The 27,997-nt window shown below is 48.5% G+C and overlaps 1 protein-coding gene across 1 annotated transcript in view; it reads left to right on the forward strand.

The window, feature by feature from the left end:
• The window catches only part of OBSCN (obscurin, cytoskeletal calmodulin and titin-interacting RhoGEF), a 577,179-nt gene that overhangs the window by 92,413 nt on the left and 456,769 nt on the right, over positions 1 to 27,997 (forward strand). Inside the window, 1 exon segment of the mRNA XM_056518694.1 lies at positions 19,463 to 19,732. Within this exon segment, the coding sequence (XP_056374669.1) occupies positions 19,463 to 19,732 (270 nt within the window).

A 27,997-nucleotide genomic window follows, 5' to 3' on the forward strand; every position in this document is an offset into this window, starting at 1 on the left:
CGGGGCCATCGTAGGTCGGGGGGTCACTGTATATATATGGTATGTCGGGGCCATCGGAGGTCGGGGGTCACTGTATATATATATATGGTATGTCGGGGCCATCGTAGGTCGGGGGGTCACTGTATATATATGGTATGTTGGGGCCATCGTAGGTCGGGGGGTCACTGTATATATATATGGTATGTCGGGGCCATCGGAGGTCAGGGGGTCACTGTATATATATATATGGTATGTCGGGGCCATCGTAGGTCGGGGGGTCACTGTATATATATGGTATGTCGGGGCCATCGGAGGTCGGGGGGTCACTGTATATATATATATGGTATGTCGGGGCCATCGTAGGTCGGGGGGTCACTGTATATATATATATGGTATGTCGGGCCATCGTAGGTCGGGGGGGTCACTGTATATATATGGTATGTCGGGGCCATCGTAGGTCGGGGGGTCACTGTATATATATATGGTATGTCGGGGTAATTGTAGGTCGGGAGGTCACTGTATATATATGGTATGTCGGGGCCATCGTAAGTCGGGGGGTCACTGTATATATATGGTATGTCGGGGCCATCGTAGATCGGGGGTCACTGTATTTATATGGTATGTCGGGGCCATCGTAGGTCGGGGGGGTCACTGTATATATATATGGTATGTCAGGGCCATCGTAGGTCGGGGGGTCACTGTATATATATGGTATGTCGGGGCCATCATAGGTCGGGGGGGGTCACTGTATATATATGGTATGTTGGGGCCATCGTAGGTTGGGGGGTCACTGTATATATACATATATATATATATATATATATATATGGCATGTCGGGGGGTCACTGTATATATATGGTATGTCGGGGCCATCGTAGGTCGGGGGTCACTGTATATATATGGTATGTCGGGGCCATCGTAGGTCGGGGGGTCACTGTATATATATGGTATGTCGGGGCCATCGTAGGTCGGGGGGTCACTGTATATATATGGTATATTGGGGCCATCGTAGGTCGGGGGGGTCACTGTATATATATGGTATGTCGGGGCCATCGTAGGTCGGGGGGGTCACTGTATATATATGGTATATTGGGGCCATCGTAGGTCGGGGGGTCACTGTATATATATGGTATGTCGGGGCCATCGGAGGTCGGGGAGTCACTGTATATATATGGTTTGTCGGGGCCATCATAGGTCGGGGGGTCACTGTATATATATGGTATGTCGGGGCCATCGTAGGTCGGGGGGGGTCACTGTATATATATATATATATATATATGGTATGTCGGGGCCATCGTAGGTCGGGGGTCACTGTATATATATATATATATATATATATATATATATATATATATATGGTATGTCGGGGCCATCTTAGGTCGGGGGGTCACTGTATTTATATGGTATGTCGGGGCCATCGTAGGTCGGGGGGGTCACTGTATATATATATATATATATATATATATATAATATATGGTATGTCGGGGCCATCGTAGGTCGGGGGGTCACTGTATTCATATGGTATGTCGGGGCCATCGTAGGTCGGGGGGTCACTGTATATATATGGTATGTCGGGGCCATCGTAGGTCGGGGGGTCACTGTATTTATATGGTATGTCGGGGCCATCGTAGGTCGGGGGGGTCACTGTATATATATATATATATATATATAATATATGGTATGTCGGGGCCATCGTAGGTCGGGAGGTCACTGTATATATATAGTATGTCGGGGCCATCGTAGGTCGGGGGGTCACTGTATATATATGGTATGTCGGGGCCATCGTAGGTCGGGGGGTCACTGTATTTATATGGTATGTCGGGGCCATCGTAGGTCGGGGATCACTGTATATATATGGTATGTCGGGGCCATTGTAGGTCGGGGGGGTCACTGTATATATATGGTATGTCGGGGCCATCGTAGGTCGGGGGGGTCACTGTACATGTATGGTATGTCGGGGCCATCGTAGGTCGGGGGGGTCACTGTATATATATGGTATGTCGGGGCCATCGTAGGTCGGGGGTCACTGTATATATATGGTATGTCGGGGCCATCGTAGGTCGGGGGGGTCACTGTATATATATGGTATGTCGGGGCCATCGTAGGTCGGGGATCACTCTATTTATATGGTATGTCGGGGCCATCGTAGGTCGGGGGTCACTGTATATATATGGTATGTCGGGGCCATCGTAGGTCGAGGGTAACTGTATTTATATGGTATGTCGGGGCCATCGTAGGTCGGGGGGTCACTGTATATATATGGTATGCCGGGGCCATCGGAGGTCGGGGGTCACTGTATATATATGGTATGTCGGGGCCATCGTAGGTCGGGGGGTCACTGTATATATATATGGTATGTCGGGGTCATCGTAGGTCGGGGGTCACTGTATATATATGGTATGTCGGGGCCATCGTAGGTCGGGGGGTCACTGTATATATATGGTATGTCGGGGCCATCGGAGGTCGGGGAGTCACTGTATATATATGGTATGTCGGGGCCATCGTAGGTCGGGGGGTCACTGTATATATATGGTAGGTCGGGGCCATCGTAGGTCGGGGGGTCACTGTATTTATATGGTATGTCGGGGCCATCGTAGGTCGGGGGGGTCACTGTATTTATATGGTATGTCGGGGCCATCGTAGGTCGGGGGGGTCACTGTATTTATATGGTATGTCGGGGCCATCGTAGGTCGGGGGGTCACTGTATATATATATATATATGGTATGTCGGGGCCATCGTAGGTCGGGGGGTCACTGTATTCATATGGTATGTCGGGGCCATCGTAGGTCGGGGGGTCACTGTATATATATATGGTATGTCGGGGCCATCCTAGGTCGGGGGGTCACTGTATTTATATGGTATGTCGGGGCCATCGTACGTCGGGGGTCACTGTATATATATGGTATGTCGGGGCCATCGTAGGTCGGGGGGTCACTGTATATATATGGTATGTCGGGGCCATCGTAGGTCGGGGGGTCACTGTATATATATGGTATTTCGGGGCCATCGTAGGTCGGGGGTCACTGTATATATATGGTATGTCAGGGCCATCGTAGGTCGGGGGGGTCACTGTATATATATATGGTATGTCGGGGCCATCGTAGGTCGGGGGGTCACTGTATATATATATGGTATGTCGGGGTCATCGTAGGTCGGGGGGTCACTGTATATATATGGTATGTCGGGGCCATCGTAGGTCGGGAGGTTACTGTATATATATGGTATGTCAGGGCCATCGTAGGTCGGGGGTCACTGTATATATATGGTATGTCGGGGCCATCGTAGGTCGGGGGTCACTGTATTTATATGGTATGTCGGGGCCATCGTAGGTCGGGGGGGGTCACTGTATATATATATATATATATATATGGTATGTCGGGGCCATCGTAGGTCGGGGGGGTCACTGTATATATATGGTATGTCAGGGCCATCGTAGGTCGCGGGGGTCACTGTATATATATGGTATGTCGGTGCCATCGTAGGTCGGGGGGGGTCACTGTATATATATGGTATGTCGGGGCCATCGTAGGTCGGGGGGGTCACTGTATATATATGGTATGACGGGGCCATCGTAGGCCGGGGGGGTCACTGTATATATATATATGGTATGTCGGGGCCATTGTAGGTCGGGGGGTCACTGTATATATATGGTATGTCGGGGCCATCGTAGGTCGGGGGGTCACTGTATATATATGGTATGTCGGGGCCATCGTAGATCGGGGGAGGGTCACTATATATATATGGTATGTCGGGGCCATCGTAGGTCGGGGGTCACTGTATATATATATATATATATATATATATATATATATATATGGTATGTCGGGGCCATCGTAGGTCGGGGGTCACTGTATATATATATATATATATATATATGGTATGTCGGGGCCATCGTAGGTCGGGGGGGTCACTGTATATTCATTTGTTTGTGGTGCACATCTGTGCTACCTGATTATGTAGGACAAGCTATGGCTGCAGTCCAATAGCTTTATCAGTACAGGAATTAGACCTTGCCCCCCTGGCCATTTTGTTGTAGTCCGCCGGCACTTTACAACTATACCACATCTGGCTACCGGACCTGGCGTTCGTACAGAATGTGACATTATGCTGTTACCTTCAGGTGCGTAACTTGAGTCCGATCGGTTCTACTAGATATATAAGGTGCCTGACCCCAGTTGCACACTACTCCTGGACAAAGCCCCCGCTTGGGCAAAACGCGTCGGAGGTGTGGTGGGTGACTGGAGACTATACAGGGGGGGTCTTTACTCTGCAAACCACTGTGTTTCCCTTATGGTCTTCTGTGCATTTGCGCCTCCTCTCTATATACCACTGTGCATTGGGAGTTTACCTGTCTACACCATTGATGGTTATCTGTATATACTTTGTTACTGTGCACTGTCACGATGCCGGCTGGCAGGTAGTGGATCCTCTGTGCCAGAGAGGGATTGGCGTGGACTGTGCTAGTGAACCGGTTCTAAGCCACTACTGGTTTTCACCAGAGCCCGCCGCAAAGCGGGATGGTCTTGCTGCGGCGGTAGTGACCAGGTCGTATCCACTAGCAACGGCTCACCTCTCTGGCTGCTGAAGATAGGCGCGGTACAAGGGAGTAGGCAAAAGCAAGGTCGGACGTAGCAGTAGGTCGGGGCAGGCAGCAAGGATCGTAGTCAGGGGCAACGGCAGAAGGTCTGGAAACACAGGCAAGGAACACACAAGGAACGCTTTCACTGGCACTAAGGCAACAAGATCCGGCAAGGGAGTGCAGGGGAAGTGAGGTGATATAGGGAAGTGCACAGGTGAATATACTAATTGGAACCACTGCGCCAATCAGCGGCGCAGTGGCCCTTTAAATCGCAGAGACCCGGCGCGCGCGCGCCCTAGGGAGCGGGGCCGCGCGCGCCGGGACAGAACAGACGGAGAGCGAGTCAGGTAGGGGAGCCGGGGTGCGCATCGCGAGCGGGCGCTACCCGCATCGCGGATCGCATCCCGGCTGGCAGCGGAATCGCAGCGCCCCGGGTCAGAGGACGTGACCGGAGCGCTGCCGCGGGGAGAGTGAAGCGAGCGCTCCGGGGAGGAGCGGGGACCCGGAGCGCTCGGCGTAACAGTACCCCCCCCCTTGGGTCTCCCCCTCTTCTTAGAGCCTGAGAACCTGAGGAGCAGACTTTTGTCTAGGATGTTGTCCTCAGGTTCCCAGGATCTCTCTTCAGGACCACAACCCTCCCAGTCCACTAAAAAAAAATTTTTTCCTCTGACCTTTTTGGCAGCTAAAATTTCTTTGACCGAGAAAATGTCCGAGGAGCCGGAAACAGGAGTGGGAGGAACAGATTTGGGAGAAAAACGGTTGAGGATGAGTGGTTTGAGAAGAGAGACGTGAAAGGCATTAGGGATACGAAGAGAGGGGGGAAGAAGAAGTTTATAAGAGACAGGATTAATTTGACACAAAATTTTGAAAGGACCAAGATAGCGTGGTCCCAACTTGTAGCTAGGGACACGGAAGCGGACATATTTAGCGGAGAGCCATACCTTGTCTCCAGGGGAAAAAACGGGGGGGGCTCTTCTTTTCTTATCCGCGAACTTCTTCATGCGTGATGAAGCCTGTAAGAGAGAATTTTGGGTCTCTCTCCATATGATGGAAAGGTCACGAGAAATTTCATCCACAGCGGGCAGACCAGAGGGCAAGGGAGTAGGGAGGGGGGGAAGAGGGTGACGGCCGTACACCACGAAAAATGGGGATTTGGAGGAAGACTCAGAGACCCTGAAGTTATACGAGAATTCGGCCCATGGGAGGAGATCTGCCCAGTCATCCTGGCGGGAGGAAACAAAATGTCGCAAATAATCACCCAAGATCTGGTTAATCCTTTCTACTTGTCCATTGGACTGGGGATGATATGCAGAAGAAAAATTTAATTTAATCTTGAGTTGTTTACAGAGAGCCCTCCAGAATTTAGACACGAATTGGACGCCTCTATCCGAAACAATCTGCGTAGGCAACCCGTGAAGACGAAAAATGTGTACAAAAAATTGTTTAGCCAACTGAGGCGCAGAAGGAAGACCAGGAAGAGGGATGAAATGTGCCATTTTGGAGAATCGATCAACGACCACCCAAATAACAGTGTTGCCACGGGAAGGGGGTAAATCAGTAATAAAATCCATACCAATCAGAGACCAAGGCTGTTCGGGGACAGGCAGAGGATGAAGAAAACCAGCGGGCTTCTGGCGAGGAGTCTTATCCCGGGCACAGATAGTGCAGGCTCGCACAAAGTCCACAACATCCGTCTCCAGAGTCGGCCACCAATAGAAGCGGGAGATGAGTTGCACAGATTTCTTGATACCCGCATGACCTGCGAGATGGGAGGAGTGACCCCATTTGAGGATTCCGAGGCGTTGGCGAGGAGAAACAAAGGTCTTTCCTGGAGGAGTCTGCCTGATGGAGGCAGGAGAAGTGGAGATCAGGCAGTCAGGTGGAATGATGTGTTGCGGAGAGAGTTCAACTTCTGAGGCATCCGAGGAACGAGAGAGAGCATCGGCCCTAATGTTCTTATCGGCAGGACGAAAGTGAATCTCAAAATTAAATCGGGCAAAGAACAGAGACCACCGGGCCTGGCGAGGATTCAGCCGTTGGGCAGACTGGAGGTAGGAGAGGTTCTTGTGGTCGGTGTAGATAATAACAGGAGAACTTGATCCCTCCAGCAGATGCCTCCATTCCTCAAGTGCTAATTTAATGGCTAGAAGCTCTCGATCCCCGATGGAGTAGTTCCTCTCCGCTGGAGAGAAGGTCCTAGAGAAAAAACCACAAGTGACAGCATGCCCGGAAGAATTTTTTTGTAGAAGAACAGCTCCAGCTCCCACAGAGGAGGCATCAACCTCCAATAGGAAGGGTTTGGAAGGGTCAGGTCTGGAGAGGACGGGAGCCGAAGAAAAGGCAGACTTGAGTCGTTTAAAGGCGTCTTCTGCTTGAGGAGGCCAGGACTTGGGATCAGCATTTTTTTTGGTTAAAGCCACGATAGGAGCCACAATGGTAGAAAAATGTGGAATAAATTGCCTGTAATAATTGGCGAACCCCAAAAAGCGTTGGATAGCACGGAGTCCGGAGGGGCGTGGCCAATCTAAGACGGCAGAGAGTTTGTCTGGATCCATCTGTAGTCCCTGGCCAGAGACCAAATATCCTAGAAAAGGAAGAGATTGGCATTCAAACAGACATTTCTCAATTTTGGCATAGAGTTGGTTGTCACGAAGTCTCTGAAGAACCATACGGACATGCTGGCGGTGTTCTTCTAGATTGGCAGAAAAAATTAGGATATCGTCCAGATATACAACAACACAGGAGTATAACAGATCACGAAAAATTTCATTGACAAAGTCTTGGAAGACGGCAGGGGCGTTGCACAGTCCAAAGGGCATGACCAGATACTCAAAGTGTCCATCTCTGGTGTTAAATGCCGTTTTCCACTCGTCCCCCTCTCTGATGCGGATGAGGTTATAGGCGCCTCTTAAGTCCAATTTAGTGAAGATGTGGGCACCTTGGAGGCGATCAAAGAGTTCAGAGATGAGGGGTAAGGGGTAGCGGTTCTTAACCGTGATTTTATTAAGACCGCGGTAGTCAATGCAAGGACGTAGGGAGCCATCTTTTTTGGACACAAAGAAAAATCCGGCTCCGGCAGGAGAGGAGGATTTACGGATAAAGCCCTTTTTTAGATTCTCCTGGACGTATTCGGACATGGCAAGAGTCTCTGGGGCAGAGAGAGGATAAATTCTGCCCCGGGGTGGAGTAGTGCCCGGGAGGAGGTCGATAGGGCAATCATAAGGCCTGTGAGGAGGTAGAGTCTCAGCTTGTTTTTTGCAGAAAACATCCGCGAAGTCCATATAGGCCTTAGGGAGACCGGTTACTGGAGGAACCACAGAGTTACGGCAAGGGTTACTAGGAACCGGTTTTAGACAGTTCTTGGAACAAGAGGACCCCCAACTCTTGATCTCCCCAGTGGACCAATCCAGGGTAGGGGAATGAAGTTGAAGCCAGGGAAGTCCAAGGAGAATTTCCGAGGTGCAATTGGGGAGGACCAAAAGTTCAATCCTCTCATGATGAGATCCGATGCTCATAAGAAGGGGCTCCGTGCGGAAACGTATGGTACAGTCCAATCTTTCATTATTTACACCATTGATGTAGAGGGGTCTGGCGAGACTGGTCACCGGGATGTTGAACCTGTTGACGAGAGAGGCCAAAATAAAATTTCCTGCAGATCCAGAGTCCAAGAAGGCCACTGTAGAGAAGGAGAAGGCAGAGGCAGACAACCGCACAGGCACAGTAAGACGTGGAGAAGCAGAGTAGACATCAAGGACTGTCTCACTTTTGTGCGGAGTCAGCGTACGTCTTTCCAGGCGGGGAGGACGGATAGGACAATCCTTCAGGAAGTGTTCGGTACTAGCACAGTACAGGCAGAGGTTCTCCATACGGCGTCGTGTCCTCTCTTGAGGTGTCAGGCGAGACCGGTCGACCTGCATAGCCTCCACGGCGGAAGGCACAGGAACAGATTGCAGGGGACCAGAGGAGAGAGGAGCCGAGGAGGAGAAACGCCTCGTGCGAACAGAGTCCATATCTTGGCGGAGTTCCTGACGCCTTTCGGAAAAACGCATGTCAATGCGAGTGGCTAGGTGAATAAGTTCATGTAGATTAGCAGGGATTTCTCGTGCGGCCAGAACATCTTTAATGTTGCTGGATAGGCCTTTTTTGAAGGTCGCGCAGAGGGCCTCATTATTCCAGGACAATTCTGAAGCAAGAGTACGGAATTGTACGGCATACTCGCCAACGGAAGAATTACCCTGGACCAGGTTCAACAGGGCAGTCTCAGCAGAAGAGGCTCGGGCAGGTTCCTCAAAGACACTTCGGATTTCCGAGAAGAAGGAGTGTACAGAGGCAGTGACGGGGTCATTGCGGTCCCAGAGCGGTGTGGCCCATGACAGGGCTTTTCCGGACAGAAGGCTGACTACGAAAGCCACCTTAGACCTTTCAGTGGGAAACAGGTCCGACATCATCTCCAGATGCAGGGAACATTGGGAAAGAAAGCCACGGCAAAACTTAGAGTCCCCATCAAATTTATCCGGCAAGGATAAGCGTATCCCAGGAGCGGCCACTCGCTGCGGAGGAGGTGCAGGAGCTGGCGGAGGAGATGACTGCTGAAGCTGTGGTAGTAACTGTTGTAGCATAACGGTCAGTTGAGACAGCTGTTGGCCTTGTTGCGCTATCTGTTGTGACTGCTGGGCGACCACCGTGGTGAGGTCAGCGACAACTGGCAGAGGAACTTCAGCGGGATCCATGGCCGGATCTACTGTCACGATGCCGGCTGGCAGGTAGTGGATCCTCTTTGCCAGAGAGGGATTGGCGTGGACCGTGCTAGTGGACCGGTTCTAAGCCACTACTGGTTTTCACCAGAGCCCGCCGCAAAGCGGGATGGTCTTGCTGCGGCGGTAGTGACCAGGTCGTATCCACTAGCAACGGCTCACCTCTCTGGCTGCTGAAGATAGGCGCGGTACAAGGGAGTAGGCAAAAGCAAGGTCGGACGTAGCAGAAGGTCGGGGCAGGCAGCAAGGATCGTAGTCAGGGGCAACGGCAGAAGGTCTGGAAACACAGGCAAGGAACACACAAGGAACGCTTTCACTGGCACTAAGGCAACAAGATCCGGCAAGGGAGTGCAGGGGAAGTGAGGTGATATAGGGAAGTGCACAGGTGAATATACTAATTGGAACCACTGCGCCAATCAGCGGCGCAGTGGCCCTTTAAATCGCAGAGACCCGGCGCGCGCGCGCCCTAGGGAGCGGGGCCGCGCGCGCCGGGACAGAACAGACGGAGAGCGAGTCAGGTAGGGGAGCCGGGGTGCGCATCGCGAGCGGGCGCTACCCGCATCGCGGATCGCATCCCGGCTGGCAGCGGAATCGCAGCGCCCCGGGTCAGAGGACGTGACCGGAGCGCTGCCGCGGGGAGAGTGAAGCGAGCGCTCCGGGGAGGAGCGGGGACCCGGAGCGCTCGGCGTAACATGCACTTTATACATATAGCATATATGCCACTGATACTTACCCAGGTATAGCCCATTATTGTGCACTTTATACAAATAGCATATATGCCACTGATACTTACCCTGGTATAGCCCATTATTGTGCACTTTATACATATAGCATATATGCCTCTGATACTTACCCTGGTATAGCCCATTATTGTGCACTTTATACAAATAGCATATATGCCACTGATACTTACCCTGGTATAGCCCATTATTGTGCACCTTATACAAATAGCATATATGCCACTGATACTTACCCAGGTATAGCCCATTATTGTGCACTTTATACAAATAGCATATATGCCACTGATACTTACCCTGGTATAGCCCATTATTGTGCACTTTATACATATAGCATATATGCCACTGATACTTACCCTGGTATAGCCCATTATTGTGCACTTTATACATATAGCCTATATGCCACTAATACTTACCCTGGTATAGCCCATTATTGTGTACTTTATACATATAGCATATATGCCACTGATACTTACCCTGGTATAGCCCATTATTGTGCACTTTATACATATAGCATATATGCCACTGATACTTACCCTGGTATAGCCTATTATTGTGCACTTTATACATAAAGCATATATGCCACTGATACTTACCCTGGTATAGCCCATTATTGTGCACTTTATACATATAGCCTATATGCCACTGATACTTACCCTGGTATAGCCCATTATTGTGTATTTTATACATATAGCATATATGCCACTGATACTTACCCTGGTATAGCCCATTATTGTGCACTTTATACAAATAGCATATATGCCACTGATACTTACCCTGGTATAGCCCATTATTGTGCACTTTATACAAATAGCCTATATGCAACTGATACTTACCCTGGTATAGCCCATTATTGTGCACTTTATACAAATAGCCTATATGCCACTGATACTTACCCTGGTATAGCCCATTATTGTGCACTTTATACATATAGCCTATATGCCACTGATACTTACCCTGGTATAGCCCATTATTGTGCACTTTATACAAATAGCCTATATGCCACTGATACTTACCCTGGTATAGCCCATTATTGTGCACTTTATACAAATAGCATATATGCCACTGATACTTACCCTGGTATAGCCCATTATTGTGCACTTTATACAAATAGCATATATGCCACTGATACTTACCCTGGTATAGCCCATTATTGTGCACCTTATACAAATAGCATATATGCCACTGATACTTACCCTGGTATAGCCCATTATTGTGCACCTTATACAAATAGCATATATGCCACTGATACTTACCCTGGTATAGCCCATTATTGTGCACTTTATACAAATAGCATATATGCCACTGATACTTACCCTGGTATAGCCCATTATTGTGCACTTTATATAAATAGCATATATGCCACTGATACTTACCCTGGTATAGCCCATTATTGTGCACTTTATATAAATAGCATATATGCCACTGATACTTACCCTGGTATAGCCCATTATTGTGCACTTTATACAAATAGTATATATACCACTGATACTTACCCTGGTATAGCCCATTATTGTGCACTTTATACAAATAGCATATATGCCACTGATACTTACCCTGGTATAGCCCATTATTGTGCACTTTATACAAATAGCATATATGCCTCTGATACTTACCCTGGTATAGCCCATTATTGTGTACTTTATACATATAGCATATATGCCACTGATACTTACCCTTGTATAGCCCATTATTGTGCACTTTATACAAATAGCATATATGCCTCTGATACTTACCCTGGTATAGCCCATTATTGTGCACTTTATACAAATAGCATATATGCCACTGATACTTACCCTGGTATAGCCCATTATTATGCACTTTCATGCACATATGTACTTTATACGACACTAGTCGCCATTGCCATCATATTGGTGCTTCCAGTTACTATTTCATAGCTTACTTTGTCCTAGACCTGTATTTATTTATCATTCCCCCCCCCCCTTCCCTGGTCCCCACTGGTTTTCTGTGTCCATGCTTTTTATTTTTATATCCCTATATGTGTATTCATGATATTCATTAACCCCTTAAGGACTGAGCCCCTTTTCACCTTAAGGACTGAGCCCCTTTACACCTTAAGGACTGAGCCCCTTTACACCTTAAGGACTGAGCCCCTTTTCACCTTAAGGACTGAGCCCCTTTACACCTTAAGGACTGAGCCCCTTTTCACCTTAAGGACTGAGCCCCTTTACACCTTAAGGACTGAGCCCCTTTTCACCTTAAGGACTGAGCCCCTTTACACCTTAAGGACTGAGCCCCTTTACACCTTAAGGACTGAGCCCCTTTACACCTTAAGGACTGAGCCCCTTTTCACCTTAAGGACTGAGCCCCTTTTCACCTTAAGGACTGAGCCCCTTTTCACCTTAAGGACTGAGCCCCTTTTCACCTTAAGGACTGAGCCCCTTTACACCTTAAGGACTGAGCCCCTTTACACCTTAAGGACTGAGCCCCTTTTCACCTTAAGGACTGAGCCCCTTTACACCTTAAGGACTGAGCCCCTTTTCACCTTAAGGACTGAGCCCCTTTACACCTTAAGGACTGAGCCCCTTTACACCTTAAGGACTGAGCCCCTTTACACCTTAAGGACTGAGCCCCTTTACACCTTAAGGACTGAGCCCCTTTTCACCTTAAGGACTGAGCCCCTTTTCACCTTAAGGACTGAGCCCCTTTTCACCTTAAGGACTGAGCCCTTTTTCACAATTCTTACCGTCGCTTTACACATTAATAACTCTAAAACGCTTTTACCAAATATTCTGATTCTGAGATTGATTTTTCGTGACATATTCTACTTTATTTTGGTGGTAAATTTTAGGAGTTACTTGCATCCTTTTTTGGTGAAAAATCCCAAAATTTCATGAAGATTTTGAAAATTTTGCATTTTTCTAACTTTGAGTATACACACAGGCCATGAGTATACAAACTATCTATACACAGACATACAGTATATGCAGTAAACATCGAGACATACAGTATATACAATATATACACTATACACAGACATACAGTATATACAATATATACACTATACACAGACATACAGTATATACAATATATACACTATACACATGAACATACAGTATATACAATATATACACTATACACAGACATACAGTATATACAATATATACACTATACACAGACATACAGTATATACAATATATACACTATACACAGACATACAGTATATACAGTATATACACTATACACAGACATACAGTATATGCAGTAAACATCGAGACATACAGTATATACAATATATACACTATACACATGGACATACAGTATATACAATATATACACTATACACAGACATACAGTATATACAATATATACACTATACACAGACATACAGTATATACAATATATACACTATACACATGAACATACAGTATATACAGTATACACACTATACACAGACATACAGTATATACAATATATACACTATACACATGAACATACAGTATATACAATATATACACTATACACAGACATACAGTATATACAATATATACACTATACACAGACATACAGTATATACAGTATACACACTATACACAGACATACAGTATATACAGTATATACACTATACACATGAACATACAGTATATACAATATATACACTATACACAGACATACAGTATATACAATATATACACTATACACAGACATACAGTATATACAATATATACACTATACACAGACATACAGTATATACAATATATACACTATACACAGACATACAGTATATACAGTATACACACTATACACTGACATACAGTATATACAATATATACACTATACACAGACATACAGTATATACAATATATACACTATACACAGACATACAGTATATACAATATATACACTATACACAGACATACAGTATATACAATATATACACTATACACAGACATACAGTATATACAGTATATACACTATACACAGACATACAGTATATACAGTATATACACTATACACAGACATACAGTATATACAGTATACACACTATACACAGACATACAGTATATACAGTATACACAATATACACAGACATACAGTATATACAATATATACACTATACACTGACATACAGTATATACAATATATACACTATACACAGACATACAGTATATACAATATATACACTATACACAGACATACAGTATATACAATATATACACTATACACAGACATACAGTATATACAGTATACACACTATACACTGACATACAGTATATACAATATATACACTATACACAGACATACAGTATATACAATATATACACTATACACATGAACATACAGTATATACAGTATACACACTATACACAGACATACAGTATATACAGTATACACACTATACACTGACATACAGTATATACAATATATACACTATACACAGACATACAGTATATACAGTATACACACTATACACAGACATACAGTATATACAATATATACACTATACACAGACATACAGTATATACAGTATACACACTATACACAGACATACAGTATATACAGTATATACACTATACACATGAACATACAGTATATACAGTATACACACTATACACAGACATACAGTATATACAATATATACACTATACACACAGACATACAGTATATACAATATATACACTATACACAGACATACAGTATATACACTATACACACAGACATACAGTATATACAGTATACACACTATACACAGACATACAGTATATACAATATATACACTATACACAGACATACAGTATATACAATATATACACTATACACAGACATACAGTATATACAATATATACACTATACACAGACATACAGTATATACAACATACACACTATACACAGACATACAGTATATACACTATACACACAGACATACAGTATATACAACATACACACTATACACAGACATACAGTATATACAATATATACACTATACACAGACATACAGTATATACAATATATACACTATACACAGACATACAGTATATACAGTATACACACTATACACAGACATACAGTATATACAGTATATACACTATACACAGACATACAGTATATACAATATATACACTATACACAGACACAGTATATACAATATATACACTATACACAGACATACAGTATATACAGTATACACACTATACACAGACATACAGTATATACAATATATACACTATACACAGACATACAGTATATACAATATATACACTATACACAGACATACAGTATATACAATATATACACTATACACAGACATACAGTATATACACTATACACAGACATACAGTATATACAATATATACACTATACACACAGACATACAGTATATACAATATATACACTATACACAGACATACAGTATATACAATATATACACTATACACAGACATACAGTATATACAATATATACACTATACACAGACATACAGTATATACAGTATATACACTATACACAGACATACAGTATATACAATATATACACTATACACAGACATACAGTATATACAATATATACACTATACACAGACATACAGTATATACAGTATATACACTATACACAGACATACAGTATATACAATATATACACTATACACAGACACAGTATATACAATATATACACTATACACAGACATACAGTATATACAGTATACACACTATACACAGACATACAGTATATACAGTATACACAATATACACAGACATACAGTATATACAGTATACACACTATACACAGACATACAGTATATACAGTATACACAATATACACAGACATACAGTATATACAATATATACACTATACACAGACATACAGTATATACAATATATACACTATACACTGACATACAGTATATACAGTATACACAATATACACAGACATACAGTATATACAGTATACACACTATACACAGACATACAGTATATACAGTATACACAATATACACAGACATACAGTATATACAATATATACACTATACACAGACATACAGTATATACAATATATACACTATACACTGACATACAGTATATACAGTATACACAATATACACAGACATACAGTATATACAGTATACACAATATACACAGACATACAGTATATACAATATATACACTATACACAGACATACAGTATATACAATATATACACTATACACAGACATACAGTATATACAATATATACACTATACACAGACATACAGTATATATAGTATACACACTATACACAGACATACAGTATATACAGTATATACACTATACACAGACATACAGTATATACAACATACACACTATACACAGACATACAGTATATACAATATATACACTATACACAGACATACAGTATATACAGTATACACAATATACACAGACATACAGTATATACAGTATACACACTATACACAGACATACAGTATATACAGTATACACAATATACACAGACATACAGTATATACAGTATACACACTATACACAGACATACAGTATATACAGTATACACAATATACACAGACATACAGTATATACAATATATACACTATACACAGACATACAGTATATACAATATATACACTATACACTGACATACAGTATATACAGTATACACAATATACACAGACATACAGTATATACAGTATACACACTATACACAGACATACAGTATATACAGTATACACAATATACACAGACATACAGTATATACAATATATACACTATACACAGACATACAGTATATACAATATATACACTATACACAGACATACAGTATATACAATATATACACTATACACAGACATACAGTATATACAATATATACACTATACACTGACATACAGTATATACAATATATACACTATACACAGACATACAGTATATACAATATACACTATACACAGACATACAGTATATACAATATATACACTATACACATGGACATACAGTATATACAATATATACACTATACACAGACATACAGTATATACAGTATATACACTGTACACAGACATACAGTATATACAATATATACACTATACACAGACATACAGTATATACAGTATACACACTATACACAGACATACAGTATATACAATATATACACTATACACAGACATACAGTATATACAATATACACACTATACACTGACATACAGTATATACAGTATACACAATATACACAGACATACAGTATATACACTATACACAGACATACAGTATATACAATATACACACAGACATACAGTATATACAATATATACACTATACACATGGACATACAGTATATACAATATACACACTATACACATGGACATACAGTATATACACTATACACACAGACATACAGTATATACAGTATACACACAGACATACAGTATATACACTATACACAGACATACAGTATATACAGTATACACACTATACACAGACATACAGTATATACAGTATACACACTATACACAGACATACAGTATATACAGTATACACACTATACACAGACATACAGTATATACAGTATACACACTATACACAGACATACAGTATATACAGTATACACACTATACACAGACATACAGTATATACAGTATACACACTATACACAGACATACAGTATATACAGTATACACACTATACACAGACATACAGTATATACAATATATACACTATACACAGACATACAGTATATACAATATATACACTATACACAGACATACAGTATATACAATATATACACTATACACAGACATACAGTATATATAATATATACACTATACACAGACATACAGTATATACAATATATACACTATACACAGACATACAGTATATACAATATATACACTATACACAGACATACAGTATATACAGTATATACACTATACACAGACATACAGTATATACAGTATACACAATATACACAGACATACAGTATATACAGTATATACACTATACACAGACATACAGTATATACAATATATACACTATACACAGACATACAGTATATACAGTATACACACTATACACAGACATACAGTATATACACTATACACACTATACACAGACATACAGTATATACACTATACACACAGACATACAGTATATACACTATACACACAGACATACAGTATATACAATATACACACTATACACATGGACATACAGTATATACACTATACACACAGACATACAGTATATACACTATACACACAGACATACAGTATATACACTATACACAGACATACAATATATACAGTATACACACTATACACAGACATACAGTATATACAATATATACACTATACACAGACATACAGTATATACAATATATACACTATACACATGAACATACAGTATATACAGTATACACACTATACACAGACATACAGTATATACAGTATACACACTATACACAGACATACAGTATATACACTATACACAGACATACAGTATATACACTATACACACAGACATACAGTATATACACTATACACACAGACATACAGTATATACAATATACACACTATACACATGGACATACAGTATATACACTATACACACAGACATACAGTATATACACTATACACACAGACATACAGTATATACACTATACACAGACATACAATATATACAGTATACACACTATACACAGACATACAGTATATACAGTATACACACTATACACAGACATACAGTATATACAGTATACACACTATACACAGACATACAGTATATACAGTATACACACTATACACAGACATACAGTATATACAATATACACACTATACACAGACATACAGTATATACAATATATACACTATACACAGACATACAGTATATACAGTATACACACTATACACAGACATACAGTATATACAGTATACACACTATACACACAGACATACAGTATATACAGTATATACACTATACACACAGACATACAGTATATACAATATACACACTATACACAGACATACAGTATACACACTATACACAGACACACAGTATATACAGTATATGTATTTCCCCACATAGTCACATATACACAATAACATTGTCCTCACTAGGTGACTACTTCTTGTTCATTACCCTCAATGTGTCCCCTCCACAGTATAAGTCTCCGCACCTTTTGCTGGTACCCCCCCCCCCCCCCTAAACCAGTGATGTACTGCCATATTACTGCGTGAACACATTAATTTTCAGATAAATGGGACCATGACTTAAACTGTAATATTGTCCTAGTAATGAAGGGGTGTAAACCTTCCGGTAGTAAAGGGGTTAATTATACTGTGACATATAATTAGTAGATACAGGGGATTATAACCCAGGTCAGGACAGGATTCATGGCACATCTTCCCTATAATGGTACGATCCATGTATCCAGGCTTCAGCCTCTAATCCTTAAGCTCCTCCCCCGCAGAGCTCAACATCGGAATCACAAAGCGCCTAAAGAGCGCCGAGGCCAAGGAAGGCGAGAGCTGCAGCTTCGAGTGTGTCCTGTCACATGAGAGCATCGACGAATGTTCTTGGACGGTGAGCGGGAAGGATGTGGAGAGCGATGAGAGATTCGAGGTGTCCAACAAGGGACGGAAATACCTGCTGAACATAAAAGAGGTGAAGGCCAGCGATGCCGGGGATGTGGTCTTCACAGCTCGCAATCTGTCGTCCAAAGCCACGCTGACTGTCAGAGGTAAGAGGGGTGATGGGGTCAGGCAGTGGTGTGGGTGATGGGGTCGGGCAGTGATGAGGGTGATGGGGTCGGGCAGTGGTGTGGGTGATGGGGTCAGGCAGTGGTGAGGGTGATGGGGTCGAGCAGTGATGTGGGTGATGGGGTCTTCACAGCTCGCAATCTGTCGTCCAAAGCCACGCTGAGTGTCAGAGGTAAGAGGGGTGATGAGGTCGGGCAGTGGTGTGGGTGATGGGGTCAGGCAGTGATGTGGGTGATGGGGTCTTCACAGCTCGCAATCTGTCGTCCAAAGCCACGCTGAGTGTCAGAGGTAAGAGGGGTGATGAGGTCGGGCAGTGATGTGGGTGATGGGGTCGGGCAGTGATGTGGGTGATGAGGTCGGGCAGTGATGTGGGTGATGGGGTCAGGCAGTGATGTGGGTGATGGGGTCGGGCAGTGGTGTGGGTGATGAGGTCGGGCAGTGGTGAGGGTGATGAGGTCAGGCAGTGGTGTGGGTGATGGGGTCGGGCAGTGATGTGGGTGATGGGGTCGGGCAGTGATGAGGGTGATGGGGTCGGGCAGTGGTGTGGGTGATGAGGTCGGGCAGTGATGTGGGTGATGAGGTCGGGCAGTGATGTGGGTGATGAGGTCGGGCAGTGATGTGGGTGATGGGGTCGGGCAGTGATGTGGGTGATGGGGTCGAGCAGTGATGTGGGTGATGGGGTCGGGCAGTGATGTGGGTGATGAGGTCGGGCAGTGATGTGGGTGATGGGGTCGGGCAGTGATGTGGGTGATGAGGTCGGGCAGTGATGTGGGTGATGAGGTCGGGCAGTGGTGTGGGTGATGGGGTCGGGCAGTGATGTGGGTGATGGGGTCGGGCAGTGATGTGGGTGATGGGGTCGGGCAGTGATGTGGGTGATGGGGTCGGGCAGTGATGTGGGTGATGGGGTCGGGCAGTGATGTGGGTGATGGGGTCGGGCAGTGATGTGGGTGATGGGGTCGAGCAGTGATGTGGGTGATGGGGTCGGGCAGTGATGTGGGTGATGAGGTCGGGCAGTGATGTGGGTGATGAGGTCGGGCAGTGATGTGGGTGATGAGGTCGGGCAGTGATGTGGGTGATGGGGTCGGGCAGTGATGTGGGTGATGAGGTCGGGCAGTGATGTGGGTGATGGGGTCGGGCAGTGATGTGGGTGATGGGGTCGGGCAGTGGTGTGGGTGATGAGGTCGGGCAGTGGTGTGGGTGATGAGGTCGGGCAGTGATGTGGGTGATGGGGTCGGGCAGTGATGTGGGTGATGGGGTCGGGCAGTGGTGTGGGTGATGAGGTCGGGCAGTGATGTGGGTGATGAGGTCGGGCAGTGGTGTGGGTGATGGGGTCGGGCAGTGATGTGGGTGATGAGGTCGGGCAGTGATGTGGGTGATGGGGTCGGGCAGTGTTGTGGGTGATGAGGTCGGGAAGTGGTGTGGGTGATGAGGTCGGGCAGTGATGTGGGTGATGGGGTCGGGCAGTGATGTGGGTGATGAGGTCGGGCAGTGATGTGGGTGATGGGGTCGGGCAGTGGTGTGGGTGATGAGGTCGGGCAGTGATGTGGGTGATGAGGTCGGGCAGTGATGTGGGTGATGGGGTCGGGCAGTGATGTGGGTGATGAGGTCGGGCAGTGATGTGGGTGATGGGGTCGGGCAGTGGTGTGGGTGATGGGGTCGGGCAGTGGTGAGGGTGATGAGGTCGGGCAGTGGTGTGGGTGATGGGGTCGGGCAGTGGTGTGGGTGATGAGGCCGGGCAGTGATGTGGGTGATGGGGTCGGGCAGTGATGTGGGTGATGAGGTCGGGCAGTGGTGTGGGTGATGGGGTCGGGCAGTGATGTGGGTGATGAGGTCGGGCAGTGATGTGGGTGATGGGGTCGGGCAGTGATGTGGGTGATGAGGTCGGGCAGTGATGTGGGTGATGGGGTCGGGCAGTGATGTGGGTGATGGGGTCAGGCAGTGGTGAGGGTGATGGGGTTGGGCAGTGGTGTGGGTGATGAGGTCGGGCAGTGATGTGGGTGATGAGGTCGGGCAGTGATGTGGGTGTTGGGGTCGGGCAGTGATGTGGGTGATGAGGTCGGGCAGTGATGTGGGTGATGGGTCGGGCAGTGGTGTGGGTGATGGGGTCGGGCAGTGATGTGGGTGATGGGTCGGGCAGTGGTGAGGGTGATGGGGTCGGGCAGTGATGTGGGTGATGAGGTCGGGCAGTGATGTGGGTGTTGGGGTCGGGCAGTGATGTGGGTGATGAGGTCGGGCAGTGATGTGGGTGATGGGTCGGGCAGTGGTGTGGGTGATGGGGTCGGGCAGTGATGTGGGTGATGGGTCGGGCAGTGGTGAGGGTGATGGGGTCGAGCAGTGATGTGGGTGATGGGTTCGGGCAGTGATGTGGGTGATGAGGTCGGGCAGTGATGTGGGTGATGAGGTCGGGCAGTGATGTGGGTGATGGGTCGGGCAGTGGTGTGGGTGATGGGGTCGGGCAGTGATGTGGGTGATGAGGTCGGGCAGTGGTGTGGGTGATGAGGTCGGGCAGTGGTGTGGGTGATGAGGTCGGGCAGTGATGTGGGTGATGGGGTCGGGCAGTGATGTGGGTGATGGGGTCGGGCAGTGATGTGGGTGGTGGGGTCGGGCAGTGATGTGGGTGATGGGGTCGGGCAGTGATGTGGGTGATGAGGTCTGGCAGTGATGTGGGTGATGGGGTCGGGCAGTGGTGAGGGTGATGGGGTCGAGCAGTGATGTGGGTGATGGGGTCGGGCAGTGATGTGGGTGATGGGGTCGAGCAGTGATGTGGGTGATGAGGTCGGGCAGTGATGTGGGTGATGGGGTCGGGCAGTGGTGTGGGTGATGAGGTCGGGCAGTGATGTGGGTGATGGGGTCGGGCAGTGATGTGGGTGATGGGGTCGGGCAGTGATGTGGGTGATGAGGTCGGGCAGTGGTGTGGGTGATGAGGTCGGGCAGTGATGTGGGTGATGGGGTCGGGCAGTGGTGTGGGTGATGGGGTCGGGCAGTGTTGTGGGTGATGGGGTCGGGCAGTGATGTGGGTGATGGGGTCGGGCAGTGGTGTGGGTGATGGGGTCGGGCAGTGATGTGGGTGATGGGGTCGGGCAGTGATGTGGGTGATGGGGTCGGGCAGTGATGTGGGTGATGGGGTCGGGCAGTGATGTGGGTGATGAGGTCGGGCAGTGATGTGGGTGATGAGGTCGGGCAGTGGTGTGGGTGATGAGGTCGGGCAGTGATGTGGGTGATGAGGTCGGGCAGTGGTGTGGGTGATGGGGTCGGGCAGTGATGTGGGTGATGAGGTCGGGCAGTGATGTGGGTGATGGGGTCGGGCAGTGGTGTGGGTGATGAGGTCGGGCAGTGGTGAGGGTGATGGGGTCGGGCAGTGGTGTGGGTGATGAGGTCGGGCAGTGATGTGGGTGATGGGGTCGGGCAGTGATGTGGGTGATGAGGTCGGGCAGTGGTGAGGGTGATGGGGTCGGGCAGTGATGTGGGTGATGAGGTCGGGCAGTGATATGGGTGATGAGGTCGGGCAGTGGTGTGGGTGATGAGTTCGGGCAGTGGTGAGGGTGATGAGGTCGGGCAGTGATGTGGGTGATGAGGTCGGGCAGTGATGTGGGTGATGAGGTCGGGCAGTGGTGAGGGTGATGGGGTCGGGCAGTGATGTGGGTGATGAGGTCGGGCAGTGATGTGGGTGATGAGGTCGGGCAGTGATGTGGGTGATGAGGGCGGGCAGTGATGTGGGTGATGAGGCGGGGCAGTGATGTGGGTGATGAGGTCGGGCAGTGATGTGGGTGATGAGGTCGGGCAGTGATGTGGGTGATGGGGTCGGGCAGTGATGTGGGTGATGGGGTCGGGCAGTGATGCGGGCAGTGATGTGGGTGATGGGGTCGGGCAGTGATGTGGGTGATGGGGTCGAGCAGTGATGTGGGTGATGGGGTCGAGCAGTGATGTGGGTGATGGGGTCGAGCAGTGATGTGGGTGATGGGGTCGGGCAGTGATGTGGGTGATGAGGTCGGGCAGTGTTGTGGGTGATGGGGTCGGGCAGTGATGTGGGTGATGGGGTCGGGCAGTGATGTGGGTGATGAGGTCGGGCAGTGGTGTGGGTGATGAGGTCGGGCAGTGGTGAGGGTGATGGGGTCGGGCAGTGATGTGGGTGATGAGGTCGGGCAGTGATATGGGTGATGAGGTCGGGCAGTGGTGTGGGTGATGAGTTCGGGCAGTGGTGAGGGTGATGAGGACGGGCAGTGATGTGGGTGATGAGGTAGGGCAGTGATGTGGGTGATGAGGTCGGGCAGTGGTGAGGGTGATGGGGTCGGGCAGTGATGTGGGTGATGAGGTCGGGCAGTGATGTGGGTGATGAGGTCGGGCAGTGATGTGGGTGATGAGGGCGGGCAGTGATGTGGGTGATGAGGCGGGGCAGTGATGTGGGTGATGAGGTCGGGCAGTGATGTGGGTGATGAGGTCGGGCAGTGATGTGGGTGATGGGGTCGGGCAGTGATGTGGGTGATGGGGTCGGGCAGTGATGCGGGCAGTGATGTGGGTGATGGGGTCGGGCAGTGATGTGGGTGATGGGGTCGAGCAGTGATGTGGGTGATGGGGTCGAGCAGTGATGTGGGTGATGGGGTCGAGCAGTGATGTGGGTGATGGGGTCGGGCAGTGATGTGGGTGATGAGGTCGGGCAGTGTTGTGGGTGATGGGGTCGGGCAGTGATGTGGGTGATGGGGTCGGGCAGTGATGTGGGTGATGGGTTCGGGCAGTGATGTGGGTGATGGGGTCGGGCAGTGATGTGGGTGATGGGGTCGGGCAGTGATGTGGGTGATGGGGTCGGGCAGTGATGTGGGTGATGGGTTCGGGCAGTGATGTGGGTGATGGGGTCGGGCAGTGATGTGGGTGATGGGATCGGGCAGTGATGTGGGTGATGAGGTTGGGCAGTGATGTGGGTGATGAGGTCGGGCAGTGATGTGGGTGATGAGGTCGGGCAGTGATGTGGGTGATGAGGTCGGGCAGTGGTGTGGGTGATGGGGTCGGGCAGTGATGTGGGTGATGGGATCGGGCAGTGATGTGGGTGATGAGGTCGGGCAGTGATGTGGGTGATGAGGTCGGGCAGTGATGTGGGTGATGAGGTCGGGCAGTGATGTGGGTGATGGGTTCGGGCAGTGATGTGGGTGATGGGTTCGGGCAGTGATGTGGGTGATGGGTTCGGGCAGTGATGTGGGTGATGGGGTCGGGCAGTGATGTGGGTGATGAGGTCGGGCAGTGATGTGGGTGATGAGGTCGGGCAGTGATGTGGGTGATGGGGTCGGGCAGTGGTGTGGGTGATGGGGTCGGGCAGTGGTGTGGGTGATGGGGTCGGGCAGTGATGTGGGTGATGGGGTCGGGCAGTGGTGTGGGTGATGAGGTCGGGCAGTGGTGAGGGTGATGGGGTCGGGCAGTGATGAGGGTGATGGGGTCGGGCAGTGGTGTGGGTGATGAGGTCGGGCAGTGATGTGGGTGATGGGGTCGGGCAGTGATGTGGGTGATGAGGTCGGGCAGTGATGTGGGTGATGGGGTCGGGCAGTGATGTGGGTGATGGGGTCGGGCAGTGGTGTGGGTGATGAGGTCGGGCAGTGGTGTGGGTGATGAGGTCGGGCAGTGATGTGGGTGATGGGGTCGGGCAGTGATGTGGGTGATGGGGTCGGGCAGTGGTGTGGGTGATGAGGTCGGGCAGTGATGTGGGTGATGAGGTCGGGCAGTGGTGTGGGTGATGGGGTCGGGCAGTGATGTGGGTGATGGGGTCGGGCAGTGATGTGGGTGATGGGGTCGGGCAGTGTTGTGGGTGATGAGGTCGGGAAGTGGTGTGGGTGATGAGGTCGGGCAGTGATGTGGGTGATGGGGTCGGGCAGTGATGTGGGTGATGAGGTCGGGCAGTGGTGTGGGTGATGGGGTCGGGCAGTGGTGTGGGTGATGGGGTCGGGCAGTGGTGAGGGTGATGAGGTCGGGCAGTGGTGTGGGTGATGGGGTCGGGCAGTGGTGTGGGTGATGAGGCCGGGCAGTGATGTGGGTGATGGGGTCGGGCAGTGATGTGGGTGATGAGGTCGGGCAGTGGTGTGGGTGATGGGGTCGGGCAGTGATGTGGGTGATGGGGTCGGGCAGTGATGTGGGTGATGAGGTCGGGCAGTGATGTGGGTGATGGGGTCGGGCAGTGATGTGGGTGATGGGGTCAGGCAGTGGTGAGGGTGATGGGGTTGGGCAGTGGTGTGGGTGATGAGGTCGGGCAGTGATGTGGGTGATGAGGTCGGGCAGTGATGTGGGTGTTGGGGTCGGGCAGTGATGTGGGTGATGAGGTCGGGCAGTGATGTGGGTGATGGGTCGGGCAGTGGTGTGGGTGATGGGGTCGGGCAGTGATGTGGGTGATGGGTCGGGCAGTGGTGAGGGTGATGGGGTCGGGCAGTGATGTGGGTGATGAGGTCGGGCAGTGATGTGGGTGTTGGGGTCGGGCAGTGATGTGGGTGATGAGGTCGGGCAGTGATGTGGGTGATGGGTCGGGCAGTGGTGTGGGTGATGGGGTCGGGCAGTGATGTGGGTGATGGGTCGGGCAGTGGTGAGGGTGATGGGGTCGAGCAGTGATGTGGGTGATGGGTTCGGGCAGTGATGTGGGTGATGAGGTCGGGCAGTGATGTGGGTGATGGGGTCGGGCAGTGGTGTGGGTGATGAGGTCGGGCAGTGGTGTGGGTGATGAGGTCGGGCAGTGATGTGGGTGATGGGGTCGGGCAGTGATGTGGGTGATGGGGTCGGGCAGTGATGTGGGTGGTGGGGTCGGGCAGTGATGTGGGTGATGGGGTCGGGCAGTGATGTGGGTGATGAGGTCTGGCAGTGATGTGGGTGATGGGGTCGGGCAGTGGTGAGGGTGATGGGGTCGAGCAGTGATGTGGGTGATGGGGTCGGGCAGTGATGTGGGTGATGGGGTCGAGCAGTGATGTGGGTGATGAGGTCGGGCAGTGATGTGGGTGATGGGGTCGGGCAGTGGTGTGGGTGATGAGGTCGGGCAGTGATGTGGGTGATGGGGTCGGGCAGTGATGTGGGTGATGGGGTCGGGCAGTGATGTGGGTGATGAGGTCGGGCAGTGGTGTGGGTGATGAGGTCGGGCAGTGATGTGGGTGATGGGGTCGGGCAGTGGTGTGGGTGATGGGGTCGGGCAGTGTTGTGGGTGATGGGGTCGGGCAGTGATGTGGGTGATGGGGTCGGGCAGTGGTGTGGGTGATGGGGTCGGGCAGTGATGTGGGTGATGGGGTCGGGCAGTGATGTGGGTGATGGGGTCGGGCAGTGATGTGGGTGATGGGGTCGGGCAGTGATGTGGGTGATGAGGTCGGGCAGTGATGTGGGTGATGAGGTCGGGCAGTGGTGTGGGTGATGAGGTCGGGCAGTGATGTGGGTGATGAGGTCGGGCAGTGGTGTGGGTGATGGGGTCGGGCAGTGATGTGGGTGATGAGGTCGGGCAGTGATGTGGGTGATGGGGTCGGGCAGTGGTGTGGGTGATGAGGTCGTTCAGTGGTGAGGGTGATGGGGTCGGGCAGTGGTGTGGGTGATGAGGTCGGGCAGTGATGTGGGTGATGGGGTCGGGCAGTGATGTGGGTGATGAGGTCGGGCAGTGGTGTGGGTGATGAGGTCGGGCAGTGGTGAGGGTGATGGGGTCGGGCAGTGATGTGGGTGATGAGGTCGGGCAGTGATATGGGTGATGAGGTCGGGCAGTGGTGTGGGTGATGAGTTCGGGCAGTGGTGAGGGTGATGAGGTCGGGCAGTGATGTGGGTGATGAGGTCGGGCAGTGATGTGGGTGATGAGGTCGGGCAGTGGTGAGGGTGATGGGGTCGGGCAGTGATGTGGGTGATGAGGTCGGGCAGTGATGTGGGTGATGAGGTCGGGCAGTGATGTGGGTGATGAGGGCGGGCAGTGATGTGGGTGATGAGGCGGGGCAGTGATGTGGGTGATGAGGTCGGGCAGTGATGTGGGTGATGAGGTCGGGCAGTGATGTGGGTGATGGGGTCGGGCAGTGATGTGGGTGATGGGGTCGGGCAGTGATGCGGGCAGTGATGTGGGTGATGAGGTCGGGCAGTGATGTGGGTGATGAGGTCGGGCAGTGGTGTGGGTGATGAGGTCGGGCAGTGATGTGGGTGATGGGGTCGAGCAGTGATGTGGGTGATGGGGTCGAGCAGTGATGTGGGTGATGGGGTCGAGCAGTGATGTGGGTGATGGGGTCGGGCAGTGATGTGGGTGATGAGGTCGGGCAGTGTTG

The sequence above is a fragment of the Hyla sarda genome, chromosome 5 (genome assembly GCF_029499605.1).
Source record: "Hyla sarda isolate aHylSar1 chromosome 5, aHylSar1.hap1, whole genome shotgun sequence".
NCBI lineage: Eukaryota > Metazoa > Chordata > Amphibia > Anura > Hylidae > Hyla > Hyla sarda.